Here is a 26,833-nt window from a genome sequence, read left to right as displayed (position 1 = left end):
AGGAGGAGGAACAGGGGGAGGTGGGGGAGGAGAGGGAACCCCGAGAAGGACTGTCTTGGCTCAATGATGAATAACTCTTTTCCCTTCTAGGAGAATAAAAAAATGAAGCAATGTCTGGAAGAAGAATTGAAGTCGAGGAAGGACCTAGAAAAGCTGGTCCGGAAGCTGTTGAAGCAAACAGATGAATGCATTCGAGCTGAATCCAGCAGCAAGACCTCAATTCTCCCATAACCATCACCATCGCTGTGCAGCTGAGCACAGTGCCTTCAGCACTTGTTAAAATGGCCAGCTGAATGATTTAACTGTGCACTTGGGCTTTGTGCTTTGTGGTGTTGGGATATTCTCTCTCTCTCTCTCTCTCTCTCTCTCTCTCTCTCTCTCTCTCTCTCTCTCTCTCTCTCTTTCTCCCTCCCTCCCTCCCTCCCTCCTTCCCACCCCCTCCACTGTTTGATTCAGCATTTATTGCTTGGTTATCAGTTGATTGACACTTGTTTTAACAGGGGAAATAGCCTGAGGTGGTGGCAAAAAAAAATGGCCCCTGTACTTTGCTATGCCCCACAGCCTTTTACTACCTAATTTGCTGGAGGCTAAGCTTCTCAGGCTATGTCTAGAGTAGGTGAAAATGAACACCTTTGCCCAGTGACCCAACCACACTCCCCTGGACTGTCATATGGCCCCCTTCAGTCCTTTTAAGACCTTATTGCCCATGTTGTCTGTCAAGATCAAGAACAGTAGTGCCCTCATGCTCTTTGTGCTGGTGTCCATTTAAAGTCAGTGTGGTAGCAACTCCAACCATCCACGCCAGCACCAAGTCTATCAGCAAATTGCTTCAGGCAGTCCACCCTCAGTAGCAGGGCAGAGCAGCTTGATGAAGCAGATGTCCCTAGTGTAGTGTAGCTTTACAGCGCAGCCCTCTGCCTCTATGTAAGTTTTCTACCTCTCCCCAACCCCGTGCTTTTAGCCAGCCATACAAAGTGGGGTGTAAACTATCATGGATTTGCTTTGCTTATTTTGTCAAACAGTTACTATGAGCAGTGATTTTACTTTGAATATCCAACGACAACCTTTTCACCTTTCTAAACAACCTGGGTAAGAAGATACTGTCCCTCAGTACACACCTTCCATCCCATCTCACCAAGCTCTGGTTTCTGCAGTGAGAGGTTAGAGTCATCATTGGCCTCTAGTATGATGAGCTGGATTATAGACCCTGAGTTAAAGGGCCCCTCCTAGCTGAGTAGGTTGTCAGCGAAGCTGATTGTTTGAAATGAGTTTGCTCAAGTTGTTTATAATGTCAAACCATTGACTTTGTAAGTAGTTCATAAAAAGTGACCTGTGAGAAAGCAGATTTTGAAGAGAGCCCCAGAAGAACACTGTATATCTAAATTCAACACAAGTCAAAATGGGCCAAGGATGGAGAAGTACAGTTCTTTCCTACCTCCTCAGATGGAAAGACAACTTGGTCAGATGGCAAAGTCACTGGAAAGAGATTCAGAATGCCAACCAAAGGCTTACATGTATATTTGATTGGGGCCTGTAAGTGCTGTTTCAAAACCTCGAGGCCTAAAAGCTTGTTGAGGAGCCCTTCTTCTTTATGGTATGGAGGCTCTCATGGTCTCCATAATTTCATGGTACAGTGCTATTGTCCCGTGTTACATGGCCGACATCATAGCACCCACAAGATATGGAGAATTCCTGAAGTCCAACCTCAGACAATTGCATACAGCCATCTTTGTAAGCTTAGAGAGTACAGGTTTCTAAGAACGGCTGTCCTGTTTCTAAGCCCAGGGATTTCTATGAGACATCTTTCATGTAAAACATTTTTACAAAAGGAATAACAATAGCAACCCAGATGTTCACATGTGTCCTGTCTGTGCTTAGTCAATAGTTTGCAATCAATGTGCAAATTTTGTCCATAGGAAAAACACTTTTGTGGTCACCAAATAATTTAGTTCATTGCTTAAGACATTGAAAGGTCTCATAAAGGATGTGTACATATGCATGTTTGGGGACTTTGCCCTTCTGAGGAGAGGCCCTTGGTACTCTGGATTATGAAACTTGTGAAGTGGGCTGCCCATGCTTACACTAAATAATATAAAGGAAATGAAGCCATGTTAACCCCACAGTCATGTCTCCATAGTTGTGTTGTTTACAATACTCTATAAATGGGTTCCTGTTACTCTGTAAGTAAACTGCTGCCATTAAGGGCCCTTCAGTTTCCCCCCTGTTATGTCCCTTCTTATAGGAGCTCAGATTTTCTAAACTTGTTTTTATTTTAAAGACTTTTAAAATGGACATTTTCAATAAACAAGAATAAACAGTGCTTTATAAATAAGACCATGTGTTTTGTTTTGTTTTCTTGCTGACTGATGTTGAGGAAGGTTGTTCTTTAAATGTCATTTTATTTTTAGCTGACAAATATGAATTGTTTATTGGTGACAGTGGTTTGAGCTTTCATTCCATGCATATATCATGGCATTCATGTATGTCAACTATTACAATGCCTGTAGTGAGAACTTTGAAAATCTTTGCTTTTAACTCTTTTGAAATAGACAAAGAAATATAGTCACTGTATTGTACACATACAAATTCTTCCTGTTCTACTGAAACTTTGTCCACTTTGATCAAAATACTATCCTCTCTCTTTCCCCACTCATGCCCTTATTAAGTCCTATTTTCCCCTCCAAATCTATGAGTCTCTGTTTTTATATGCCACATGTGAGGAATGAATGAGATTATGTAGCATTCATCTTTCTCTCCCTGGCTTATTTCTCTTGGCAAAATACCCTCCAGGTTCGTTAATGCTGTTACAAATTAGTTTCTTCTTTTTAAAGGCTGAGTAGCATTCTATTATGTATATACCATATTTTATCCATCTATTTATTCATAGATTCTTCTATCATTCCATTAACTATCTATCTTTCTATGTATTTATGAATGCATATCTATCTATCTATCTATCTATCTATCTATCTATCTATCTATCAGCAAGGCCTCACTGTGTAGTCATGGCTAGCCTGAAACTCACTCTGCATACCAGGCCAGACTTTTAACTCACAGAGATATGTCTTCCTCTGGCTGTCCAGTGATTGGCTCAAAGTATGCTTACCACCATAACAAGCTTTAGGTTATTCTAGATCTTGATGTAGTGCCTAGTATTTAATCATTCTGTTTCTTTTAGAAATAGTTAGGAGTAGGTTGAGGTTGGAAATTTTAGCTAGTCCACTCTCATCAGCCTTACCCCAACCTACCTTTTCCACTTAAGGTTCTACTTCATAGTGTGATCATACCTGTAATGTCGTGAGCAAATGTCACCCACTGGTGACATAGAATTTTCCTTAACTGCACTATCTTTCATCTTCTGGCTTCAACTTACATACTACTTGAACTACATCTCACAATTTTCCTTCCAACATTAGGAGAGATACATTCATTTTCCAAGTGCTCCTCCAGCTTTGTATTTTGCAAGGGTTTGTCCACGTGTGATATTTTCAATTGTGATCTCTGGTGTCAGCAGGTAGGATGAAAAGTATGTAAGCTGTGGGCTAGGGGGAAATAGCTCAGTTGGTGAAGTGCTTGACATGAAAGCAGGAGGATCTAAGCTATATTTCCAGAATACATGTCAAAATAGTGTTGTGGTGGCTTGCACCTACAGTCTCAGAACTGAAATGGCAAAGACAGGTGGATTCCTGGGACTTGCTGGCCTGCCAGCCTAGCCTGTTCATCAAGTTTTAGGCTAGGGAAAGACCCTATCTCCAAAACCACGGTAGGACTGGTGAGGTGGCTGAGCAGTACCTATCCTGAAAGCTTGATGGTTTGAATTAAATCCCTAGAGCACTCAAAGGTGGAAGAAGACACTCCCACAAAGTTGTCCTCAACCCTCTCCCTCCATGGGATGCTGCATGTGCATGCCCTACCTATCACAAACATGTTATAATAGTAAAATGAAGTTCAAGAATCCAAAAGTTAGATGAGTCCTGTTCAATACCTGATGTCGACATATACCTTTTACATCCCCACTCTCTCATATGGACACACACATACAGGAGAGAGAGAGAGAGAGAGAGAGAGAGAGAGAGAGAGAGAGAGAGAGAGTCACACACCACATTTTTGTAGATACAAAATTAACTTTCTGCCTGAGCTACCTTGCTGGTTCTTTCTTGCTTTGAACAGTTAAGTTTAACTCCCACATACTATCACTCTATTAAATAGTTCACATATTTAGGTTCATGTAAGCCTTGAACAACACTGTCAGGTCTTCCTTGCTGTAATCTCTATCTTACAGGTAAATAAATGTGCTGAGATATTGAATTATGTGCTTCTTCACCGTGGAGGTGTGATTTGAGCCTATATTCTGGTCTACCTCTTGGAATAGAGCTTTGTATAACACATTTCTTCTGCCTTTTGTACCCATTAAACACTGCTTCTATATAAGCTGCCAACCCTTGTGAAGTCCTCAAGAGGCTCCATTTTGTGTTTATTTTTGCTTTTGTTTGTTTGCTTGTGTGTTTGCTTGTTTGTTTGAGACAGGGTTTTGTATACTCCAGGCTGACCTCAGATATACCGAGTAGCCCAGGATGACCTTGAACTTGTAATTCTCCTGCCACTGCCTCTGATTTCTTGGATTATGCATACGCATTACCATGCCAGGTATCATGAGGGGGTGGGTATTAAACCCATGATATGTGAGCACTATGAATTCAACTACATCTCTAGTTTACCAGTGAACACTTGTCAAATCTGGAGAATTGCTTTTCAATACCCCAAAGTGGCTTCTCTGTTGTATTTAAACTCTATTCTTTGCAACTGAAGTGGTCTTTTGTTTGTTTTTGAAGGTATCTCACTGTGTAGCTCAAACTGTTCTGAATAAGTCAAGTAGCTTAAGCTGGTCTTGAACTTGTTAGTTTTCTGCCTCCCAAGTGCTAGGGTTACAGATTTGCAGATGTGTATTGCTGCACCTGGCCCTTTGCACTCGCCCCCCTTCCCTTTCCCCGCCTTTACCCCCTCCATTTCCTCTCCCCCCTCACAGAGGTCTGTCTTTCTCCTGCTATCTTCTTTCTTCGTATTTTTTGCTTTCACTTCACTCCACACTCAGTGTCTTCTTCCTTCTACTTCACAGATAAGGGCTGTCGGGATGTCTGAGCTACAGAGTAGGATCCTTGATTACTGAAGTTTCCACTACTTCAGGATGCCCCCTCCCCTCACCCAGTTGCAGTGCCACTGTTATGGGTTCCACACTCTGCTTCATTTGATGATGAGCCCGAGAAAGCAGTCTACTTGGACTTTCTGCTGACCCTCACCAACCCCATCAACTGTGCAAAAAACAATATCTTCACCATGAGAATTGGAGGCAGGAAGATCATTATGGATTCAGGCCCTGCAAGGAACACAGGCCAGCCTGGGCCCTGTCAAAAAAAATGCCAACTTTTCAGGTGCGGATACTAACTGACAGGTTAAACGATTTGCCCATGGTTATAAAACTGATCAATTGTGAAGCCTGAACTAAAATTCTGACTAGCTCCAGAGCTAACCACAATCCTACAAGAGGAGCAAAACAGCAACTCGGTTCCAAGTTCCCTCTTCAAAGACAGAGCAGCTCTCAACATAGGAGATTGGGTCCTGTGGCAATGATTGAATACACCACAAAATCCATTCCCACTTGAAGCCCAGGAATGCACTGCTGCTTCTGTTTAAGTTGGGTCCTCCTGTCCGGAAAGCATATCACAGCAAACATTTGCATTTTGTGGTTCCTTGCTTCCTATCAGACAGTGAAGACTGCAATATTTTATACCTTGCTCATTTTCTCTTTGTTTAGAAACAAAACAAAAATGAGCGTGTATTTCAATTCTTTCTCCTCTACCTTTCCATGGAATGTAGAAGTAACAGGGCTATAAAGCCAGCACTATGGGCTAGGGACTGTGGCTTAGCTGGCAGACTGCTTTCCTAGCATGCACAAAGCCTTGGGTTAATCCCCTAGTACTGAACAAATCAGGCATGGTGGCATAGGCTTATAATTCCAGCACGTGGGAGCGGGAGGCAAGAGAATCCTTGGTCAAGGCAGGTTTCTTCTGCCTTGTTTAAATGGAATAGAGGAAGATGGCAATCGGTGGAATGAGCAACATTTGCAGAAGATGTTGTCACATGAGCAGCAAGATCCAAAGCCTGAGCCCACTGCTGAGAGATAGAGGAGACTTCTAGGGGACAGATAAAAACCCAAACTATTAACTGAGTGGCTCACTCCTGCCGTCCCAGGAGGATGAGAATTGGAGGGAGGAAGATCGTCATGGATTCAAGCCCTGCAAAGGACACATAGGTCTAGGCTAGCCTGGGTCCTGTCAAAAAAAATGCCAAAATGAACAAATCAAACTCCAAACACCTCCTACCTCCAAAGTATTTCATCAGTAACTTGAAAGTGGTTACTAAAACCACAACTCTTGCAGAGAGATCCTAGGAAATATAGGACAGGAGACAGTGAAGAGCTGCAGTTAGAGACTTTTGAATGAGCAAGGGGACCTTGTGAGGAAATATGATGAGAGGCTGGGGGCCCTTGGCTGCTTGTAGTAACAAGGTCCAGAGGTTGGGGGGGGGGGGTCTGGGATGGAGCTGTGGGAAGTGGCTCTAGAGGGCAGTAGAGATTATAGGAGAAGAGGAGGTAGTCTAGAAAATGCAGCATTTTATATCAACACTATTACAATCATTTAACTAATCAATTAATTGAAACTTTCAGTGCGCGGGCCTGGCTAGTCTGAATCTCACTAGGTAAAACAGTCTGGCCTTGAATTTGCTGCAACTCTCCTTCATCTCTCTGAAACTACGTTGGTATCTGCAGTGCACACCACCACACCCAGCCATATACAGCTGTTTTGAGCAAATTCCTTGCTAGAAGTAGAACTAATTTGGAAGATAACCATTCCCGAGGCACAAGAATGTAGGTGGAAACACAGGTAATCTTTAAGTCAAGAAAACATGACTATATGAAGATTTTTTTTAAAAAAAAATATGCCTGGGGTATTCTGTTCTTGTTTGTACAGCTATTTCTAGGAGATACTGTTTATAAAGTGGTCTATATATTTCTATTGAGTTACTAAATCCACATCACTCTTGCTCATATCAAAAGTCTCTTGTTGGGAATGTGTGCAGACACACAGGCTTGTACAGCACCATTTCAGCTTTTCAGTGAGTCTTCATATTACAAGAGCTCTAGTCAAGATAGAACTGTGTCATCCACAAGACTGGAGAGCAAGGACAGGAAAAAGACACTTTCTCCTTCTCCTTTTTATTTCTACATTAGTATTTTTTGGATGAATATGTTTCTTTTAAGCAAAACATTCTACCAGTTAAACTCTTGAGTTTCTTACATAGTAGTTTCTTACATCACAGTTGGAGGTGGCAAGAAATGACACACACACACACACACACACACACACACATACACACGCGCGCGCGCGCGCACCCGACTTCAATGAGAGACTCAGAGCCAAAAAAATCACCCTCAGGATGTTCCAGCTCTGTTTTCTTCTTGCTTAGAGCACAGCCACCTAGACAGCTGTTAAAAGGTTGACTCCTGCTTCTCATTTAGGGACCTCTGTCCAGTCCCCTTCTAGCTTTTTAGAGCAAGGTGGGAAGAGAGGAAGAGACTGTTTTTCACTGACCGGGGTTCCATGTCATCTATCAAAGGCCATGGCAGACTTGAAGAGAGTATTCTGTTACCTATATAACTTGCTGTATGTTCAGCTTGAGAACTAAGTTTATGGCAACAGCCTCCCCCCTCCAAAATAGTTGATAAAATTCCTTTCAAATACTTCCTCTTCCTCCTCACAACCTGGATGAGAGCTATACAACAACAATAATGTTAGAGGATCTTTATTAATCAAAAAATAAATAATAACATAATCATTAAGTTCACTATGGAAACAATAGAGATCTCAGGGAGCTATGACAGATTCCTTTAAATATAGTCATTCCATCAGGAAGAATGGGCAGGCCAGGGGCTGCTGTCTACATTGCCCTGACAGTGCTGTAGACAGATACAGGGTAGATAATAAGAGAAGTAGCCAACAACAGTCTGACTCCGTGTGTGTGTGTGTGTGTGTGTGTGTGTGTGTGTGTGTGTGTGTGTGTGGTGTGTGTGTGGTGTCTGTGTGGTGTCTGTGGTGTGTGTGTGTGTATGAAAGAGAGAGGGGGCAGGAGGGAGGGAGGCAGAGGAAGAGGGAGGGAGGAGAGAGGGGGAATGAGAGTGGAGACACTGAAATACTGAGTGTTGGGGTATTGGGAGGAAGGTGGAGGCAGAGTTTCTCAGTTCTCCGTGGGAGACTTTAGAACCTGGCCTGCTGGGGCCATAGGGACCCCAAGTCAACCATAGCAGATTATGAGCTAAGGCTCACAGTTGCCCTTCTGCATCTTTCCCAGTAAGACAAGTACACTGTCCATTTAATGACACACCCATAAAAAAAAAACAAAAACAAAACTGAGCTTGGTTCGTTAACTCCTGTTTCATCAGAGTTCTGTCATCTGTGCATTATGGCTTTGTCTTTTCCTAGGGCTCTATGGTTGTCTGCATCAGTGGGGTTGCTGTTTCAGATTGTTAAGTTCTTAGGGAGAAGGGTCCGTTAGGATTTTGCCTGTCCTGTAATTCTCTTATTCCAGCTCTATGTGCCTTGCGGGGTACAAATAAATAGTTCTCCATGAGGAGAGTCCTAGGGTTATAAATAGGCAGTTCAACACAGGGCAGGTCCTAACTGATTTGCTGTATAGGGAAGACTGCCAGCATCCACCCTGCTGCAGCCTAGGACAGCACACTGTTCAGAGTTTGAGTAAGCCAAAAGATGAGAAGCCAATTTTGTGGATCACTTGGCTTGCTTCAGTCACATTGACAAACAGAGAAGCACCTGTTTGTAATTCAAATACTCCGCCCAAGTGAATGGACTGCTGCTCGCAAAGCTTGGAGGAGCTGTGGGTATTTGCTGCCCTGAGTAAGATTCTCTCAGATCCACTGCTGGGCTTCAGCAAGAGGCTGACGATGAACGGACGTTGACTCAAAGGTTCCCGATTAGAGCAGAAGGTGACTTGGGTGTAGACATAATAGAGTCCTTCTCTTTTAACTGTCAGCTGTTTCCCATTTTCGAGCATTACCAAGTTGCTTTTCATGGTATAATATCCTTTCTTGGCCCACTGTAGAACTGTAAGAAAAAGAGGGGATTCTCTGGTGAGTATAAGCACTGCATGGTATATATTCTAACAGAAAATAAGGTTTACGGTTGTATGCCGACTTTCTTTGAGAATGAATTCTCAAGGCATTTTATGGCCCTCAGAGGCACAAGGGATTACAGATAGCAAGTTTATATGGGCTTCAGAGTTAGTGTCAGGTTCCAATCTGGGTTTCCTTCAAGCTTGGGCAAGTCACTTGATCTCCCCAGATTGGAACCTGACACTAACTCTGAAGCAACAGAACAGGGACGGTATCACAGCATGTTTCAGAGACCTGAAAAGGTTAAAGTGGCAGATGACAACAAAATTTTTCTTCTCTCTCAAGTTCTCTAAACCAATTTTCCCTTGAATTTAAGAAAGTGCAAATGATCAGCCAGGCCTGGTGATGTGTGTTCAGAATTCCCAGACAATACTGAGGCAGGAGAATCTTGAGTGCAAGATTAATGTCATCCTTGGCCACATACTGACTCTGAGACCCATTTGGGCTAAGTGAGACCCTGCCTCAAAATAACAACAAAAAGGGACTGGGGTGGTCGGGCACAAAAGAGATCACTGAGACATGCTGACACCCAACCTACGTGAGAAAACATGAGTCCCAGACTCAAGGAAAGCCCCTACTCCAGGAGACTAGGTGGAGTGATTAAGACAAGGGCATCTTCATCTGATCATTGTGTACCCCCACTACCCTTCACCTATGTATACATTCACACAGACTTATGTACACAAACATAAATGAACAAATAAACGGTTTTAAAATGAAGTGCAAATGATTTCAGATTCATGCATGTCATAAAATTCTTGCTACTGAGAGTGAGCATACTTAGGGTTATCGTGAATGTTACAAAACTAGAGTTGTCAGTCTACCTAGATTAGCGTCAGCTCAGAGGCAAGACCCCACTTCTTCCTTCTACCTTACGCTGTTGCAAACCTGACCTGCCTCCCACGACCACGCCTAAAATAGGCAAGGAAGTATGAAAATAAACCATGTGCTCATTTAACTGTGTTTTGATCTCCCATTGTAGTGGGTACCACCAACTTGAAAGTACCCATATTTTTGCGGCTAGGCCAGAGTCCCCACCAACAGTGCGCCCTTTTCTCTACTGAGTTGTTGAGTGGGTTCAAAGTGGCATGTGCACCCAATTTCAAATCTCAGCTTCCACAGCTAGATTTGATGGGGGTGAGGGGTGGGAGGCAAGGAGAAGTAAACGTATTGATGTATTTGCTTTCTTTAGGTTTTCCAACTATTTTATTTGATGGTCTTACACATATTAGGGCATAAGATACTATTGGTTAAGATTCCTCTTTTTGCACAAGAAGGCATCTCATTGCACCTGATACATTGCACCTCAAATTCTCTATAAAAAAAATGTTGTTTTGTGATGTTTTCACTTTTGAACCATTTGATTCGGAAAAAAAGCCAGATTCTCTTCTGTTTAATAAATAGATTACCCACTTGCACTTTTGTTTTCTTTTCTGAGACAGGATCTCACTAGATATCCTTGGCTGGTTTGCAACTTGCTATGTAGACCAGTCTAGTTTAGGGCTCACAGAGATCTACCTGCCTCTGTCTCTGAATTTGTCTACTTTTGAGGGAAGACAAGATTTTATGGAACCCAGGTTGGCCTGGAATTTACTTTATAGTTTAGGGTGACCTTAAACTTATTATCTTTGTTTCCTCCCTAGCACTGAGATCACAGATAATGTGCCACTTTGTTAATTCCTTATTTCATTTTGATTCTTACTAGGGGATATAGGTCAAGTTTGTAGCATCATGCCCAGGAAGGAATGAGAAATTTGGGGTGGCAGCGCACTGTATTATTTTCCCTAGGTTGTCCTGTACAGATCTGCATCTACTGTGATATAGACTGTGACATATTTTACAGGCAGGCAGTACCAGTTCTATGCTTTTTGAAAAATTCAAAATTTCACTAAGTATATCCAAGGACCAAAAGATTTGGGTGCAGGCGGACAAAAGACCAGGAGGAGGTGATCTGAGGTTTCTCTTTTGCTGTGATCTAATGCAAACATGATATGTGAGTGGCTTCTCTGGTCACAGCAATAATTGTGGTTTTTTTTCCATAAGCATATTTTTGAGAGAAGTATATATGACAAAAGTAATAAATATTAAAAGAACAACTGGTATGAAGAATGTTAGGTCACTCTCTTGATATCACAGTGAAGGAAGCTAAGTCGTGACATGTTACTCAGGTATAGCATAGCTTAATAATATAACTTTCTTCCACAATAGTTGATTTGATATTCAAAACTACTCTATGAAGTAGATGAGAAAGGAAACTGCCGCAGAATGAATGGGATTTGCCTAAAGTCATTTAGCAAGCAGTTTTTAGCTTTTAAACCCTGGTGCTCACAAACTCCCTAACTAGTACTCTTATATAGCATGAGCCACAAGACCCCATATATGTGCTGCTGTGTTATAGTCACGGAGGAGCTCGAGTCACCTCAAAAACAGCACAACACAGTGTCTTCCTTTGTTTCTCTGTGGCCTTGTCTCTTACACACACACACACACACACACACACACACACACAGGTGCCTGTGCGTGTACATGCACAAGTGACACACATGATTTAGAACTCGATTGTAAAGCACTTTGCTGAAGCTTTCTAAGGCTGAGCCCATGCTCATGCCTTTATGTACACGGAGAATTTTATGCTAGCTTACATGTTTCCATCCATCTACAGAGGTGATTCATTTTACAGTACTAGCTATTACAGAGTAGAGATTTGGGGAAAAGTAAGGGCTGGATGATGGTAGAATACATATGGAAATAAAAGCATTCGTGTTGAAAAGACCACAGTATGCCATCTGTTGTTACTTCATTGAAAAATCTAACGTCTCAGCGCCTATTGATCTTTACAAAACGATTTTTACCTTTAATTTCCCTGAGGTCAGCCCCACTGAAACTGGGGTTAATCATACAGGGATTGACAGATGACAAAAAAAGACCTCCTGAGGCCCATTTATACACAGTGAAGAGGTTTTTAGAAAGAGAGATGTTCCCAGCGAGGAGGTCACTACCTGCCATCTCTTTTTATGCTTGCAAAATAATGGTTCCTCCACCCAGTCATTCATCATTTAGAATTGGCCACTGAGAAAAAAACATAATGGGAACAGAGGGACTGTTTCCCACCTCCTTTGTCCCTCTAAGTCCCATCTGTGCATTTGAGCTGACTCTGATAACAAAGGACAATGTATGGAGAGTTATATGGGTAGGTTGGTAAATTGGTCCCTGGAGGAAGAAAAATGCCTAATGATTAGGCTGCATTGCTTTGGAGTACCCCGACACACACACACACACACGCACACGCACACGCACACGCACACGCGCGCACACATGCTCACGCACTTGAGTGGCTTTCACTCTGATGTTGTGGGACTTACCAGATGCTGCATTACTGTTGGCTTCACTTACAACATGTGCTGCAATTTGAGGATCCTCATCACCTGAAGTGAAACCAAAAACTAACTGTCAGGCCAAAGAAATATACAACAGCTCATGGAACTGATGGGTCCAGTTCTGTAACAGCGTAATAGTGGCTGTGCTAGAGTAGTTATGTTAAAGGGAGGATAACTGGTCTGGAATCCTTCCCAATGAAGGAAAATGTGATTTCTAAAAAAAACCTCAAAAACTGAATTAGCTGTTTTCATAGAGCCTTTTTCCTATTTAATACTCCATTCCACTTAGCGCAGATAGACACAGGCTAAATATTGGTCTTTATTAAATCTGCCTTGAATCTTGCTTTCAAGAACAGCTTCCATACACTGGTGTGGTAGTGGACAACAATGCTGTACCTGCATACTGAGCTAGTGTTATAATCATGGTATCTGGTTGGGTCAAATGACCGTCCAGACTTTCAAATCTTGCTCTGTTTCTTATGCAAGAGCTTTGCTTCCAAATTAAAAGTGTTCATCTGCTAAATGTAGAAACTGTGGTTACTTTCCTTCCAGTTGTGAGCCTGGTGCTGAGAACTTTGTCGGTATATTACAAAGGATGTTTTGTTCTGTCTGACTTGGAAGTTCAATTCAGTCAGCTTTATGACTTGTCTGGAGACAAACATCCATTTTGAAGGATGATTCCTCCAAATCTCACTGAAATGAACAGCCAGCACGGCATCACTGCTCATGCCTTGTAGTCACTGTGAGGATGAAAGCTTCAGGGGACTACGATGAGCCCTGGGCATCCAGACCAGTGGTTATGACAGGTTCTGAGCACTCTCTTGCCCTGAGAAAAGAGCATACCTTTCTACATATGCAACTTTTTCATATGCATTAGAATTGTGTAGTTGCAGCATTGTGTTCAATAACCTTGTGATGTTACAGTTTCTGCAACAGCACCATTTCTTTTTTCTGCTACTCAATACACTTCAGATAGCACTGCTTTGGGGATGCTATAATCTAAAAGGAATGAGAGAAACTAGTGTTCAGAAAAGGGAATAACTAAGAAAGGAAAGAGGCTGAAAGGGATCCTAAAGGGAACAGTGAAAGGTGTTGAGCAGGTTTAGCTTGAATATGAATAAGTTCAATGGACACTTGGGGCCATGGTAGCTGTCTCCCGTGTCCAGACAGCTGCTGTATAGAGAAGTAATTATTCTTTGCTCCATACATCCCCAAAGAACAGAAATGTGTCCAATAAGTGTATGTTCCAGGAAATTTTTGAGGAACACAATTAGGAGGTAAGACTTTTTTGAGTAGATGTTGACCTTAATATAATTATTAGAGCTATTTAAAGATAGACCAGGATGTCTTATTGCTCATAAGGTATTCTATCTCTAGGCATGTCTAAGCAGAGGCTATATGCTCAGTAATGCCTTCATTCATATTCTCAGGACAGTATTGGAATTGAGAGCCATCAAGGACCTTTCATGACCTCCAGATGTTCAGGACACTCTCATTTTAAGAACAGACAAAGATTAGAATGTAGCCATTCTGTATTCATTGATCCCAGAAGACCCACTGGGTACTGTCCTCCCACACACTAGTTATCATTGAAAGATGAATGCCAATTTTACCAAATGATGACTTTCTTACTATTTGGTCCTCTGAAGGTGGAGCTAAACTGTGTGATCCTTTGGATAAAGGTATTCAATATGGGTTTTTTTTTTCATATTTACTCTGATCAGTATTAACAGGAACATCTCCTTATCGACATGGACATAAAAACCTTTCTGTATCACAGAGGCCTGAGAATGTGGCAGTTTAACAAATGTCTTTCATTTTATTCGTGGAACTAAATGTTCCTTGTTTCATGTGCTCAATCTAAAGCTTCTTTTCACTCTTAAAGCATTTATCGAAATTGGTAAATAGCAACCTACCTCTTTGCATTTCAAAGCTGTTTTCCTTTTTCTCTTCTTTGTTTAACGTTATATCCTAAAAGAAGAATCATTGTGAAAGATCAGTTGACCAAAGCTTGTTTTAGGAGTTTTAAAGGTATCATTCATTTCTCGATTCTCAGTACTGTGTTGTCTGCTTCTGGTGAAGGTTATAATATAGCTTAAGACGCTGCTGTTAATTCCACCAGAGCAATTGGAAGTCCCTGGCTCTGACAGATGAGCTGACAGCTCAGAAAACCCAGAGGAGATCCTGGAAACAAAATCCAGGCCTTATTATCTCTATTACAGTGCTCTTCCCAGATCAGAGGTTGTGACTCTGACCCTTTCTATGACCCTGACCTTCCTGCCTTTTGACAGATATTGATAAATAATGCTGAATGGGGTAGTAATTCAACCATTAAAACTGGCATATGGAATATTATCAAACAAAATGCAGGCTGTAGGTCTCTTAGAATCAGGTTAGTTTGAAACCTCTTAAGAAAAGATTTCAACATGATCATAGGAGAGAAATCTACACTTTGACTTTGAATGTATTTTGTGGGTGGTTACTCTGTATGGCCTATGCTTATTTAAAGTAATTAACATTCAGCAAAGATAGACCCTCTAATGCTGGTGGTATTCAGAACACTTAGTTTCTTATTTTTATTTTATTTTCCCTTTGAAAATTCCATGCAGGTTGTTTTGTGCGTTTGAAGGCAGGTTCTCAGGAAGCCTAGGCTAATCTTGAATGTGTTAGGAAGCTGGGGAGGACCTTGAATTCTTGATCCTCCTGCCTCACCTCCCAAATGCTAATTGCAGGCATGTACCACAGTGCCTACTAAATGCAACACTGAAAGATTTCTTTTATTTATAACCTGAAAGAATGCTGGACATACTTGAGGAAGCTAGTACATCTTGAGAGATGATCAAGGCTGTTGCCGCCATTTTAAGAAGACTGAATCAAAGGCCTGGCAAGTATGAGATCAACCAAGGGCCTGAGGCTTGAATGAAGTACAGAAAGTAGGGTCCCATTCACAGACCTGGCTCAATCTGTTACATCACTCTCTTCTGAACAGGCAGGGGAAGAAAACAGTAGTGCTTTCAGATCTGATAGTCCTATGCTTCTTGCCAGTCCTGGAACCTAATGCCTGTTGGGCCTTTCCTTCACATTCCTTACCCCAAGAAAGCATTTTTGTTGTTAACTCTTGACTATTTTAACTATAGGCTCAGCTTGGTTGCCAGATGTAAGGGCTTAAGGCATGGAGAGCCCCACAGATCAACTTTCCATTTGAGCTGTGGTGGGGGCACCATGACAATGCAGCAACAGGAAAATGTTTGCAAGCTGACAAGTAAACAAAGCTCTCTTTGGTGTCTCTTCAAACACTAGTGTGTGATGATTGAAGTTGAGGTACTTTTAGGCTAGATGGTTGCAGTGCTGTTGGGGCCTGGCCCAGGTGAAAACGTGAAATCAGCAAAGTTTGTCTTGTCTGCACCCAGCCTTGACTTTTGTGAACTTTCCCCCACTCACACTCCCAGAGCCATTTTTTTTTTTTTTTTTTTTGTGGCTTCACTCGTCACTTCAATCAAAAGGGTTTTTAAAGTCAAATTTCAAAAAAAAAAATCTTGGATTAATAATTTCTCTCTTCGTAGAAATTTTACATGGCAGATAAGGCTATTTTGTGCTCTTTAACCTGAAATGGAAATGATTTGATGATAATCAAAGACACCTCAGAAATTGGTAGACAGGTAACCATGAGACTGACCATACTAGAAAGAGAGCAAAGTAGATTTTACTATGTAATTACACTGTTTAAAGTGATGCCTCCACTTTCCCTAGCATGAGCCCCAACTCGCGTCTTCCTCCCACAGTTAGCACTCCATGATACTTGTCTCCGAAGTTAATGAGCTCTCCGTCGTGAGAGGTATTTAATTGAAAATTGGCTGACCACTTTGTAGAGATGGTAAAGAGAAGACTGAAATTCTAAGAACTGAGAATTACACCAGAGTATTTCTAGGACCCCAGCAGGCCCTGTGACGTCAAGGTTATTCTGGGCCAGACAGCTCATGGTCCAAATTTCTCTGACATTAGCTAAGAAAACACAACTCTAATCTGGAATTAGTCTATAGTTGACTTGCTGGGCTCAACAGTTCCAAATCCTATTTCTAAGCGATACATCTAGGAAAATGGCGACCTAAAGGGGAAGCAGTAGATAGGGGAGGATTAACTGATGGAAAACCCTTGAAGCGTAGCTTTTATATAGCGTAGGTAAAGATGGCATTGCTTGGGGCTCCATAGTGGACAAGTTAAAAGTACAGTCCTAGAGCCTTGGCTCAGATACCTAAAAAGGTCTACTTCTTTTTTCCATATAAGCCTCCTATCCTAGGTAGATGATTCTGGAAGCTTTCTACATCTGACCTGAATGGGGACAAAGGGAGTTGGCAGGTCACCTGTGAAACCTCTCTGTAATAGGGAGAAAAGGGAAAAAGAACAAGCCACTTTCGCTGCCATTGAAGGAAACTGAAGGCTGATCACAGAATGAGAGAAGGCCTGCGCTGGTAGTGCCCTTATAGAGAGTCTCAGCCTCCAGGGCTCTACATGTAAGCACTGGAGAAACTAAGACATTTCCTAAACTCACCAGTCTTACAAATAAAGTGCTAAGGATTTTATGTAAATCTTACATTTTAGAACAGGGGCTTAACACACAAGGTACAAACAATTAAGCATTGCACAGAGCTAAAACCTAGATTAAACTGGACATAGTGGTGCATGCCTGAGGTTAGAAGCAGGAGGATCCAGAGAGCAAGTCTTCAGCTACATACAAGTCTTCCACAAGTTGAAGACCACCTTAGGCTACTCAAGACTGTCTCAAACAATTAAAATAAATAAATAAATACATTCTAGCTTAATATAAAGAACTTAAAAGTCAGTGGCAGGTTTGAACTGAATTTGGATCCCAGTAAGTGGCCTAGGAATAAGCTTTTAGAATCTTCTTCTTCATTAGATTAAATTACACCTTGCTGACTGTATAGGAGGATGTATATTAAGTTCCGAAATAAGCTTTGACGAGGACAATGAAGTGGCTCAGTGAGTAAAGGCCAAGCCAAGTTGTCCTATGACTACCATATGTGTCATGAATTTACAAATGAAGTAAGATCTTGAGCTCTTAACTCCGTTATTTGATTACACATCATTTGTACATAAGAATGAAAACTGAGTTTTGTTGCAGTAGTATGCACATGTCCAACTCAGCTCTCCTCTTCATTTTATTCTGAGGCTTTGTCTTCTTTTCTTTTTGTATGTACACATTTTTATACCTATGTATGTGTGTGTATACATGTATATATGTGCATGAGTGTGTTTATACACAGTACATTTTGATAATGTTTCACTCTGTAGACCAAGCTGTCCTGGAACCATGGCAGTCCGTCCTTTGACTTTGGCCTCTCAGGTGCTGACATCGCAGCCGTAACCACTATCCCTGCTTACAGTTTAAACCTTTCCAGGGTCAGAATTCAGTCTGTAGAACTGGGAAATGTACTAAAACTTCTCAGTTAAATCAGCCAGAAACTGAAAACCTTACCTTGACAAGGTCTTCAAATTGTCTTCTCATCTCCTCACAGTTCAGCAAGGATAAGGATCCATCTCCTTTGTTGCATCTCTTTAGCTTTTTTATGAATACAAAATCTTCATGAAGGTTTACTTCCTCTTCTACCTGTTTTGAAATAACAGGCTGGTAAGAAATGTCATAGTGAAGACGAGTGCTGCTAATTGCATCTGCTTCCACATTTGCTTCCATGGCACTGACAAGAGGGGGACTTTGACAGTGTAAATGGGAAAATATTAAGTTATTATGCTGGATTACTGCTGTTTGGCACCTACCATTTAACAGTCTACAAAGCCAGTGATTCTGATGTCATATTATCTGTGCCTCTGGATAGAAATCACAGCTATTCTAACAACTTTTCATCTCAGTGTACCACAACAGCCTTGTTCTATAATTGCCGTGTTTCCCACCAGCCTTAAAGTAGTTTGTTGCTGAGCTAGCTTGCCTACTTCATGGTAGTGTTCATAACATGGGGCATCACAAAGGTGTTCATTCACAACATGAATTTATAATTACATCTCTCATTTCTTCAGTATTTATAGAAAGCATTTTAAAGAAATTACCTCTCATCCCTAAAGTGAATTTGATATTTTCTTTTTTTAATATTTGAGTAATTAAATGTATGTGATTAACTTGTGTTGTCAACTAATTTCACACAACTTCTTCTTGCCTTAAGTGCAGATTCTTAACTTTCAAAATAAGAACTGATACAGGTATAGTGGAACATATCTGTAATCTCTATGCTTATAGGATGAGGCAGGAGTGTTCCTGTGAGTTAAAAGCCAGTCGGGTTTATCTAGTGAATTCCAGACCATTCTGAGCTATAGTATGAAACTGTCTCAAAAAGGGAGAAAAATTCAAAATCAACCAAATTAAATCAAAACAAAATCTAAGGTGGAATTTGCCAATGGCTTTGCGTGTCATTTAAAGTTCACTTAAATACTACAGCACATTTGAGTCTGTATGGTTTACAACTTCCCCACAACTCTCAAGGCCTATATACAGGCATTTGACAAAAAGCCTTTCAGGCCACATATGAATAAACAAACAAACAAACAAACAGATACCAAACCTGTCTCTGTGCTCTGCAGTGAAATCCAGTTTGAATAGGCAAGCAGAATATCTCCACTCTCATTACTTGTTGCTACCTCTCCTTATATTGATAGAACCTTCATGACCTTCATTTATAACCTCATCTCAATAAGGGGCAGCCAAGGGTCCCAGAGAGAAGACTGCTACCCATTTGTCGGTGGCTAGCCACTGTCCTCACTTCCAGACTTTTAGGAACAGATAAATACTTGATTACTTTTCTCCTAGTTATCTGTGATTAGCTTTTCATATCACAGCCCGTAAGCCCCTCAGTGGGTATGAACCAGCACATGGAAACAGGGTAAATCCTGAAGTTACTTTTAATAGTCTGCTACCTTCTTATCCTCTTTTGTCTTTATATACCCAATCATTTAACCATGTAACAGAGGTGCACAGAGCAGCTTCCAATGGCAGCTGACATTGAGGAGTTGCACAGACAGCAGATTCCAACTTTACAAATTGGCAGATTAGGAGCATTGTTCATGAATCACTGTTTAAAGTTGTCTTCCTGGGACTCATTTTTAAAGTTGTCTTTATGGAGAAAAATAGTTTACTTTTGGAAGCAACTTTTCGGAACTAACTAGCTGCTGCTGGTTTGGCTCTATTCTATGTCCTTTTCAGGGCTAGAATCATTTTATCTGTGGCATGGGTACCATGTCTACCTCTAATTCCCTGGTACTGAAAGAGAAATGAAAATATGAAGTAACATGTCCAGAATCTCAGAGCAGTTAAGAGCTAAGCTACGATTTGAAGCCAGACTGTCTGGTTTCAGATTCTGAGGTCTTAGTCCAAGGCAAAACTTGGAGGTCCCACTTTCTAGACAGCAAGCATTTTTGCCACAAGACTATCAATCTACTTAAAGTTTCTACTGTTCTCCACCATTTGGGTAGGACTTAACTTAACCTGTCCACAGATCAATAAGACCCCCCCCCCCAATTTAGCTAATTAAGTCTTGTAGGTCACCTTACCTTATCCAATCTTCTATGAAGATACACAGCAAAAAGCACCGACCCAATCATCTGGGTGATAAGAAAAACAGTAAGTAAATACATAAAAATCTTCATGCTTGCTGGAAGCCCAGTAGCCACGGATCTGGGAGAAGGTTGGCTGTATGTTTCTATCATGCTGGCTGAAAGCTGAAATGGTATCTTCTGACCAAGAATGTGACAGAGGCAGCATGAGAAGACTGTCAAAGTGGCCACCTTACTCAGGATTAGTTAAGAGCGCACAATCGTCGCAACCCACACTTCCTGGAAAATGTGCTTCGTAGTCTTCTGTCCCAGCAAAAAAGTTACGTAAAGGTTTTTTCTTTTCTTTTCTTTCCTTTTCTTTTTTTAAATTACACCCATATCATTCACTTCTAGGCTTTCCCTTTTGTTAGTAAAGAAGAAACGAGTTTCTTCTTCCATACATTCATTCTTGCCTTGAAATGTCAGACTTCTTAAAAGACAATGGCAGTATTTTCCTATTGCTGTCTAAATTTTGGGGTTCACCAGTTTCAAGGAAAGTGACAAATGAGTCCACTAGTAATAAACTCATTTCAATTTCAATCTTACTAACATAAATCTGGAACCTGGTATAAAGGTAAAGAAACAGATGTTAGCAAAAATAAGAATTGATTTCACGCCCAGTGTGCTGCCTGGTAATTGATTCTCAAGACTTTGTTTCTTTAATCTGTAAGCTCAACAAAATCTTCCTAGCTTTGCTAGTCAAAACTACATGTCATAAAGCAAAAAAAAATGGCTCCACACTTACTAAATAAGATGTAACTAGAAAGAGAATTTATGTTAAAACAACAACAACAACAACAACAACAAAAAACCTTTGCTGAAAAGCAAACTTAGTACAGTGTTTGGGAAATCAGACAAAAACTTGGGGAATGAAGCTAAAGGAGAAAGATTAGTCTGACTTAGCCACATCCCCTGTCTCCACAGCTAAAGTCCACTATACTGATGTGTGGCTAAGGATAAGAAAACCGAGCTTTGGCTGAGAAACCTGGATTCTAGTCCTTGCTCTACTAATAAATTCCTACAGACCCCCAGTAAGTCACTTTGCCTCTCTAGGTCCCCTACACAAAGGGCAGCCACCTGCTTTGCCTAATGCATAGGTTTTGGAGAAGACAGCATATAGATGCTAAGGAAAAAGTCTTTGGAGGTATCTTATACAATCTATAGTTATCCCCATTTTTAACAGTTTTCAGAGCCTAAGAAATGAGTTTTCCGAATGATTGCTAACTCTATATGATGAACAAACTAACAATGGCCAAACCACCTCAGGTCGTGACACTGTATGTCAAAAGATTATACATGTATCAATGGCAATTGTGATGTCATATCAGATAGCCTTCAAGCTAAACGCACCTTTGGAAATCTCTCTCCCACATCCCAACCCCCTGTATAGAAACTGATAAAATTGCTTTGGTGATTCCTACAAACTTGTTTCAAGAGACAAATAGGAAATATAAACATTGCTCTGCTAGGGATGCTGTAGTTAGCACCTGCTGTCTTCCCCTCCCACGCCTCAGCATCCTGTCCTGGGCCCAAACCTATGCAGTTTTTCACTACATCTGCTAAAGAGGTGGCTTCAAAGCAAATGATAAACTTTGATCAGTCAAGTCACAAGCATTGGTTCTTAGACAAGTGATCATACTTGGGCTCAAGGCTGTGCCCCAGGCCAACTTGACATAATTATAGAAAGTTCAATTTACAAAGACCCTGTGAAGATCAGCCTGGCCCAGCCAAGCTCAAGCGAGAGGTTGCTACAGGAACCTTGGACAGGCAATCAGGGTTTATTTGCATGATTAACTTCAAGAAAGAGTTGTAAAGCCCCCCTGATCTCCCTTCTTCATCTCCAGATTCCTGAAGCCTGACTTTTGCCCGCACTGTAACACTGAAAGTGATGCTTCAGCTATTAGCTCAGAGTTTGGGCTGAATGCCTTTTACCATTTATTTTTAGTGCCTTCTCTCTTATGCTCCTGATCTATTTTTCTGCCATCCTCCTGAATACTCTTCACTCTTAAATCCTGTAACACCAAGGACCCTTACTCCGATTTCTTTTTCAGAGTCACATAATGTAATTGGCTAATGCAAATTGATGGGTGTCAGATGTACAACATGATGTTATATGCATTATAAAAATGGTTGCTCTTGTTTTGAACCAGTTATTTTACAGGCCATCTGTGACATATCCTGCTCAGACATTCCTTATCTGAGCTTCTCTCCTTGTGTCTACCAAAAATAACTGTATTCCACTATTGGAAATGTATATGGCTCAGTTAATACCACATATTCCCCTTGCTCAATTCACAGGCCACTCATGGACCTAGAGGGTTGTTCCTTTTAGAATGGTCTTTACTCTTCATTTGATCTTTTTCCATTCCTCATATACATCTTTAATTGCAGCACTCACAGTCAGAGGCAGGTGGATCTCTGTGGAGTCCAGGTCAGCTCTGTCCCATAGCTAGTTCTGGGACAGCTAGAGTTACACACAGAGAAATCCTGTCTCAAAACAAACAAACAAACAAACAAACAAACAAACAAACCCAAAGCTTTGATTTTCTCTTTTCCTTCTTTTCTGTCTTTCCTTCCCCTCTCCTTTCCTCTTTGTTCCTCTCAAAGAGAGTATGTCTGAGCTGGAAATGGTCTTTAACTGGTCCCACCATGCACCTAATTGTAGAGGCTAGAGATCCAAGAGTCATTCGTGAGCCCTTCCTGTGTTTAACGGAGATGTTTGTCCATCTCCAGTGAGTTTCTTTCTCCCCAAGCTTCTTGACTACTACTACTTTTCATCCTCCTGTCAATGTCCAAACCCAGGCCTCCACCCACTCCATGTCTTGGCTTACTAAACTATAATACCCCAAATTGTCTCCTCGCTTGCTTGCTTTCCTGCCCTCCACTCTATTAGATTAAATTAAAATCATTTAAGTGACCATATTAGCCAATCTGATTGGACCCAAGACTCAGTTCCAGACACAATGACATGTGCCCTGCTGTGTCAACATGGCAACATGGCTATGTCATGCTGGGTTTAGATTTTGGTTCATTCCCTCAAAATCAATCAATCAATCAATCAATCAATCAATTAATCTCTCTCTCTCTCTTCCTCTGTTCCTCCCTCACTCTCCCTTTCTTCCTCTTTCCCTATCACCCCTCTTCCCTTCCCCCCTTTCTTCCCTACTCCAGTCCCCAAGACCTCTTTTTTTCTATGCGAGTGCTTTACACTGAACTATATTACCAGAGCTGCTTTTTTTCTGTTCTTTTCAGAATAGTCTTTTTGCCCAATGCAACAATGGCTAGCTTCCCAGTTTCCACACTTTGGCTCTATGCTGATGTCAGATTCTGAGGCAAGAGTCCTTCCTGATGGAATGTTCTATACTTATTTCTTTCTAATACTGAGAGGGTTGGCCATTGTGGTAGGCCCTACTGAGAAATCTGGAGCTAAGTTTGGGATAGTAAAGTGTCCTTGTAATCCTAGCAATTGGGAGCCTATGGCCAGAGTATAGTGAGATTGATGTCATCCTGGTTTATATCGACCCTTTCTTAAAAAACAAACAGAAACTATAATTCCTAAAACAAAAATAAAACCTTCAACTTCCTATATCCAGAAGCGACTCTCAAACTTTAGTCCCAGGGAGTATGTAGCTTTATGGCATCCACGAATTGAATGCTAATTGAATGTTGACCACCATTGTTTCAAGTTGTTAGAAAGAGTTAAATCAGTGTGAATTGTCTCACTATTCAGTTGTTCTGATACAGACTTTTCTTAAGTCTCTTCATTTTTTTTTTTTTTGTGCTACTCCCCTTTTTTGCAAGCTGGTAACTGATCTGTAACCAATAACTATAAAGGGAAAATTCTTTCATTATATTGTACTTCAAAAACTTGCTTTGGGTGTGAATACACTTGTGGTTGAAATCTTATATAGATAATCTAGAATACAGTCATAATTTCTGCAAGGAAAAATTTTTCCAATGTATATGAAAGAGTTAACTATATTAGTGTTCTGCTTGTTTTATGAAGGGTGTCACAGAGACTGTTCTTGTTTTTTCCTAAATATGCTGGAAGATTATCCACTAGAGGATATGTTTTTTGATTTTCAGTACAAGAAATGAGAAATCCCTGCTCACATTTCTTTCCTCATCTTTCACAAACCACTGATGCTCATCCCTGCTTATCATGCACATTAAGCTAGGTTTGTCTCCCTTCACATACTGTGCCTATTGTACTATTCCCTATGCACAGGCTGATTCCCTGTCCCTTGACACTAATGTCTGACATGAAATACCCCTCCCACAAGGGGCCTGCATCTGTGCTTAATTTATCATAACATTTGCCACATCCTATCACATTTGATTTGTCTGACATCTCTGTCATTAGCTTCTAGAACAGGGTGTTTGCTTTGGTAATTTCAGAGTCCTTGACATCTGAAGAACTGTTAGAAATTAGTAAATATAACTAAATTGTCTGTTAATGGGATAGAAAGAGAAAGTACAAAACATTTCAAGCTGAAAGAATGCCTCTGGGATGGGTTGGGGCTAGAGAAGTGGCTCAGTAGTTAAGAGCACTGGCTGCTCTTGTAGTGGATCTGGGTTTGATTCCCAGTACCCACATGGTGGCTCACAAACATCTGTAACTCCAGCTTCAGTAGATCCATTCCTTTTTCTGACCTTCTTGTATACCAAGCATATATATGGTGCATATATATACATGCAGGCAAAACAAAAAATACTGAAACACAGTTAAATATATATATATATATATATATATATATATATATATATATATATATATATAGAGAGAGAGAGAGAGAGAGAGAGAGAGAGAGAGAGAGAAGTAAAATAAAAGGAGGAGGAAGAAGAGGGGAAGAAGAGAAGGAGGAGGGGAGGAGAAAGAGTACTGACTATCTTTGCTGGTGATACAAGTCAGAATATATTTGTTTTGAAACTTATTCCAGTCCTTTAATTTCTCTTCTGCCTGGAGTCAGTTTCATTTGCTTATTTTGTCCCTTCTTTTTTTTGTCAGCTTTCCTGAAATGTCTAGTGATCTTTACCTATCTATCCATATCCTTTGGTATAAGGCCAGGTTGCATCATGCAGCCATGGCTGGCCTGAAACTAGTTGTATAGAGCTGCCCCATGAATGCTGGGGCTTGGAAATGTGTGCCACCATACCCTGCTAGTGTTCTGCTCTAATTTATGAGTGGAAACCTGTGTTGATTTTTGTGAGTAGATGGCATGGGTTTCCTCTATAATTGTGTTGATCTGTTTCCCCTACAAACATCTCTCTGCAGTGAGAGGGCTGGGTGTGGCTTCTGTTTAGTGTGTGAGGCCTGTCAATAAGCAGGCTTCCCTTTAGGTTGTGTGGGTAGAGAGACAGGAAAACCAAGGACCCTCTCCAACTGATATGGTAAGGAGGTGGAGTTTTCTAGAGGTGGAGTTTAGAGACACTCAGTCTTGACTGATTGATGCTGGGTTTCCTTTGGTTTCTCTTCCCATCCTCAGAATGCTACCTAGCTAGACCCCTTTCTAGACAACTTTAGCCTGAGGGCAAAGGCTGAAAGCTGATGCTGACAAAAAACGTTTCTAGGGGACTTGCTGTCAAGATCTAGAGGGTACCTAAGAACAGTGTCAATGGTCTGCAATATTTGGGGTGGGGTTGTGGGACCTCAATGACCAACAATTCTAAAAGAGGTAACCCATTCCTGACATGAGGCTTTTTGTTTAGTTCTGTGGTGTCTAGTAGGAGACTGTTCCCTTATAGGGTAACCCATTTTTATTCTTTTATGTTTATATTGTAGAAAGCTTCTACCATAGTTGTTTGTAACACAATTTTTCAAAAGGTTTTACTTCCTTCTTTACTATGACTTTCCTTCCCCCACACCATCTAAGCCTTTCTGTCTTGCTCTTCCCCCATATATCACTCTATTCAATATTCTCTCTCTCTTGTATGGCCTGTTATTAATTTCCTGATCCCAGAGGGTATTCTGAATGAAACACAGATATCTAAAGATTCAAAAAATAATATCCACAAATATGAAAAGACATGGGACATTTTCTTTCTGGGTCTGGGTTACCTTGCCCAGAATGATTGCTTCTGGTTCTATCCATTTACCTGTGAATTTCGTAATTTTCATTAACAGCTGCATGGCATTCTACTGTATGTAACACATTTTCATTATCCATATATCTGTTGATAGACATGTAGGCTTTTTCAAGTCTCTGGATAGGCCAGCAATGAACATGTGTGAACAAGTGTCTCTATAGTAAGATGTAGAAACCTTTGGGGATATCTCTGAAAGTAATATAGCCAGATTACATGTTAGATCTATATCTAGTTTTTTTTTTTTTTTTTTTAAGGAACTCCACACTGATTTCCACAGTAGCTACAACAGCTTGCACTTTCACCAGCAGTGAAGAGGTATTCATTCCCCTTTTCCCACATACATGCCAGCATTTGCTGTTGGCATGCCCAAGACCTGTGCAAGCCCAAACCAGATCGAATCCCAGCATCAAGAGGGGAAGTGGGCACATGGTCCCATCCCTAGCTGAGGAAACTAATAGCTGCTTGGAGATGGACAGTTTTATTTAATAATGTGGTTCTTAATAGGTTG

General features: G+C 41.0%; 2 protein-coding genes across 7 annotated transcripts in view; one reads left to right on the top strand and one right to left on the bottom strand.

Moving 5' to 3' along the window:
- Arhgef6 (Rac/Cdc42 guanine nucleotide exchange factor 6) overlaps positions 1–2,332 on the top strand; it is a 111,109-nt gene extending 108,777 nt beyond the window's left edge. For all 6 annotated transcript variants that reach the window (XM_076918819.1, XM_076918820.1, XM_076918818.1 and 3 more), the window contains one exon: positions 91–2,332. In XM_076918819.1, the coding sequence (XP_076774934.1) occupies positions 91–231 (141 nt within the window). In that variant the 3' untranslated portion in view covers positions 232–2,332. The remainder of the gene's footprint in view (positions 1–90) is intronic.
- Positions 2,333–7,815: 5,483 nt separating this feature from the next.
- Positions 7,816–20,429, bottom strand: Cd40lg (CD40 ligand). The gene is made up of 5 exons (XM_034486157.2): positions 20,197–20,429; positions 18,116–18,247; positions 14,538–14,592; positions 12,607–12,669; positions 7,816–9,176 (listed from the first exon to the last, which is right to left on the bottom strand). The coding sequence occupies exons 1-5, from the start codon at positions 20,350–20,352 to the stop codon at positions 8,800–8,802; spliced, it is 783 nt and encodes a 260-aa protein (XP_034342048.1). The 5' UTR covers positions 20,353–20,429; the 3' UTR covers positions 7,816–8,799.
- Positions 20,430–26,833: the final 6,404 nt, after the last annotated feature.

The sequence above is a fragment of the Arvicanthis niloticus genome, chromosome X (assembly GCF_011762505.2).
Source record: "Arvicanthis niloticus isolate mArvNil1 chromosome X, mArvNil1.pat.X, whole genome shotgun sequence".
Classification (NCBI taxonomy): Eukaryota; Metazoa; Chordata; class Mammalia; order Rodentia; family Muridae; genus Arvicanthis; species Arvicanthis niloticus.
Note: the sequence above shows the minus strand (reverse complement) of the source record. Positions and strands in the feature narration are given on the sequence as shown.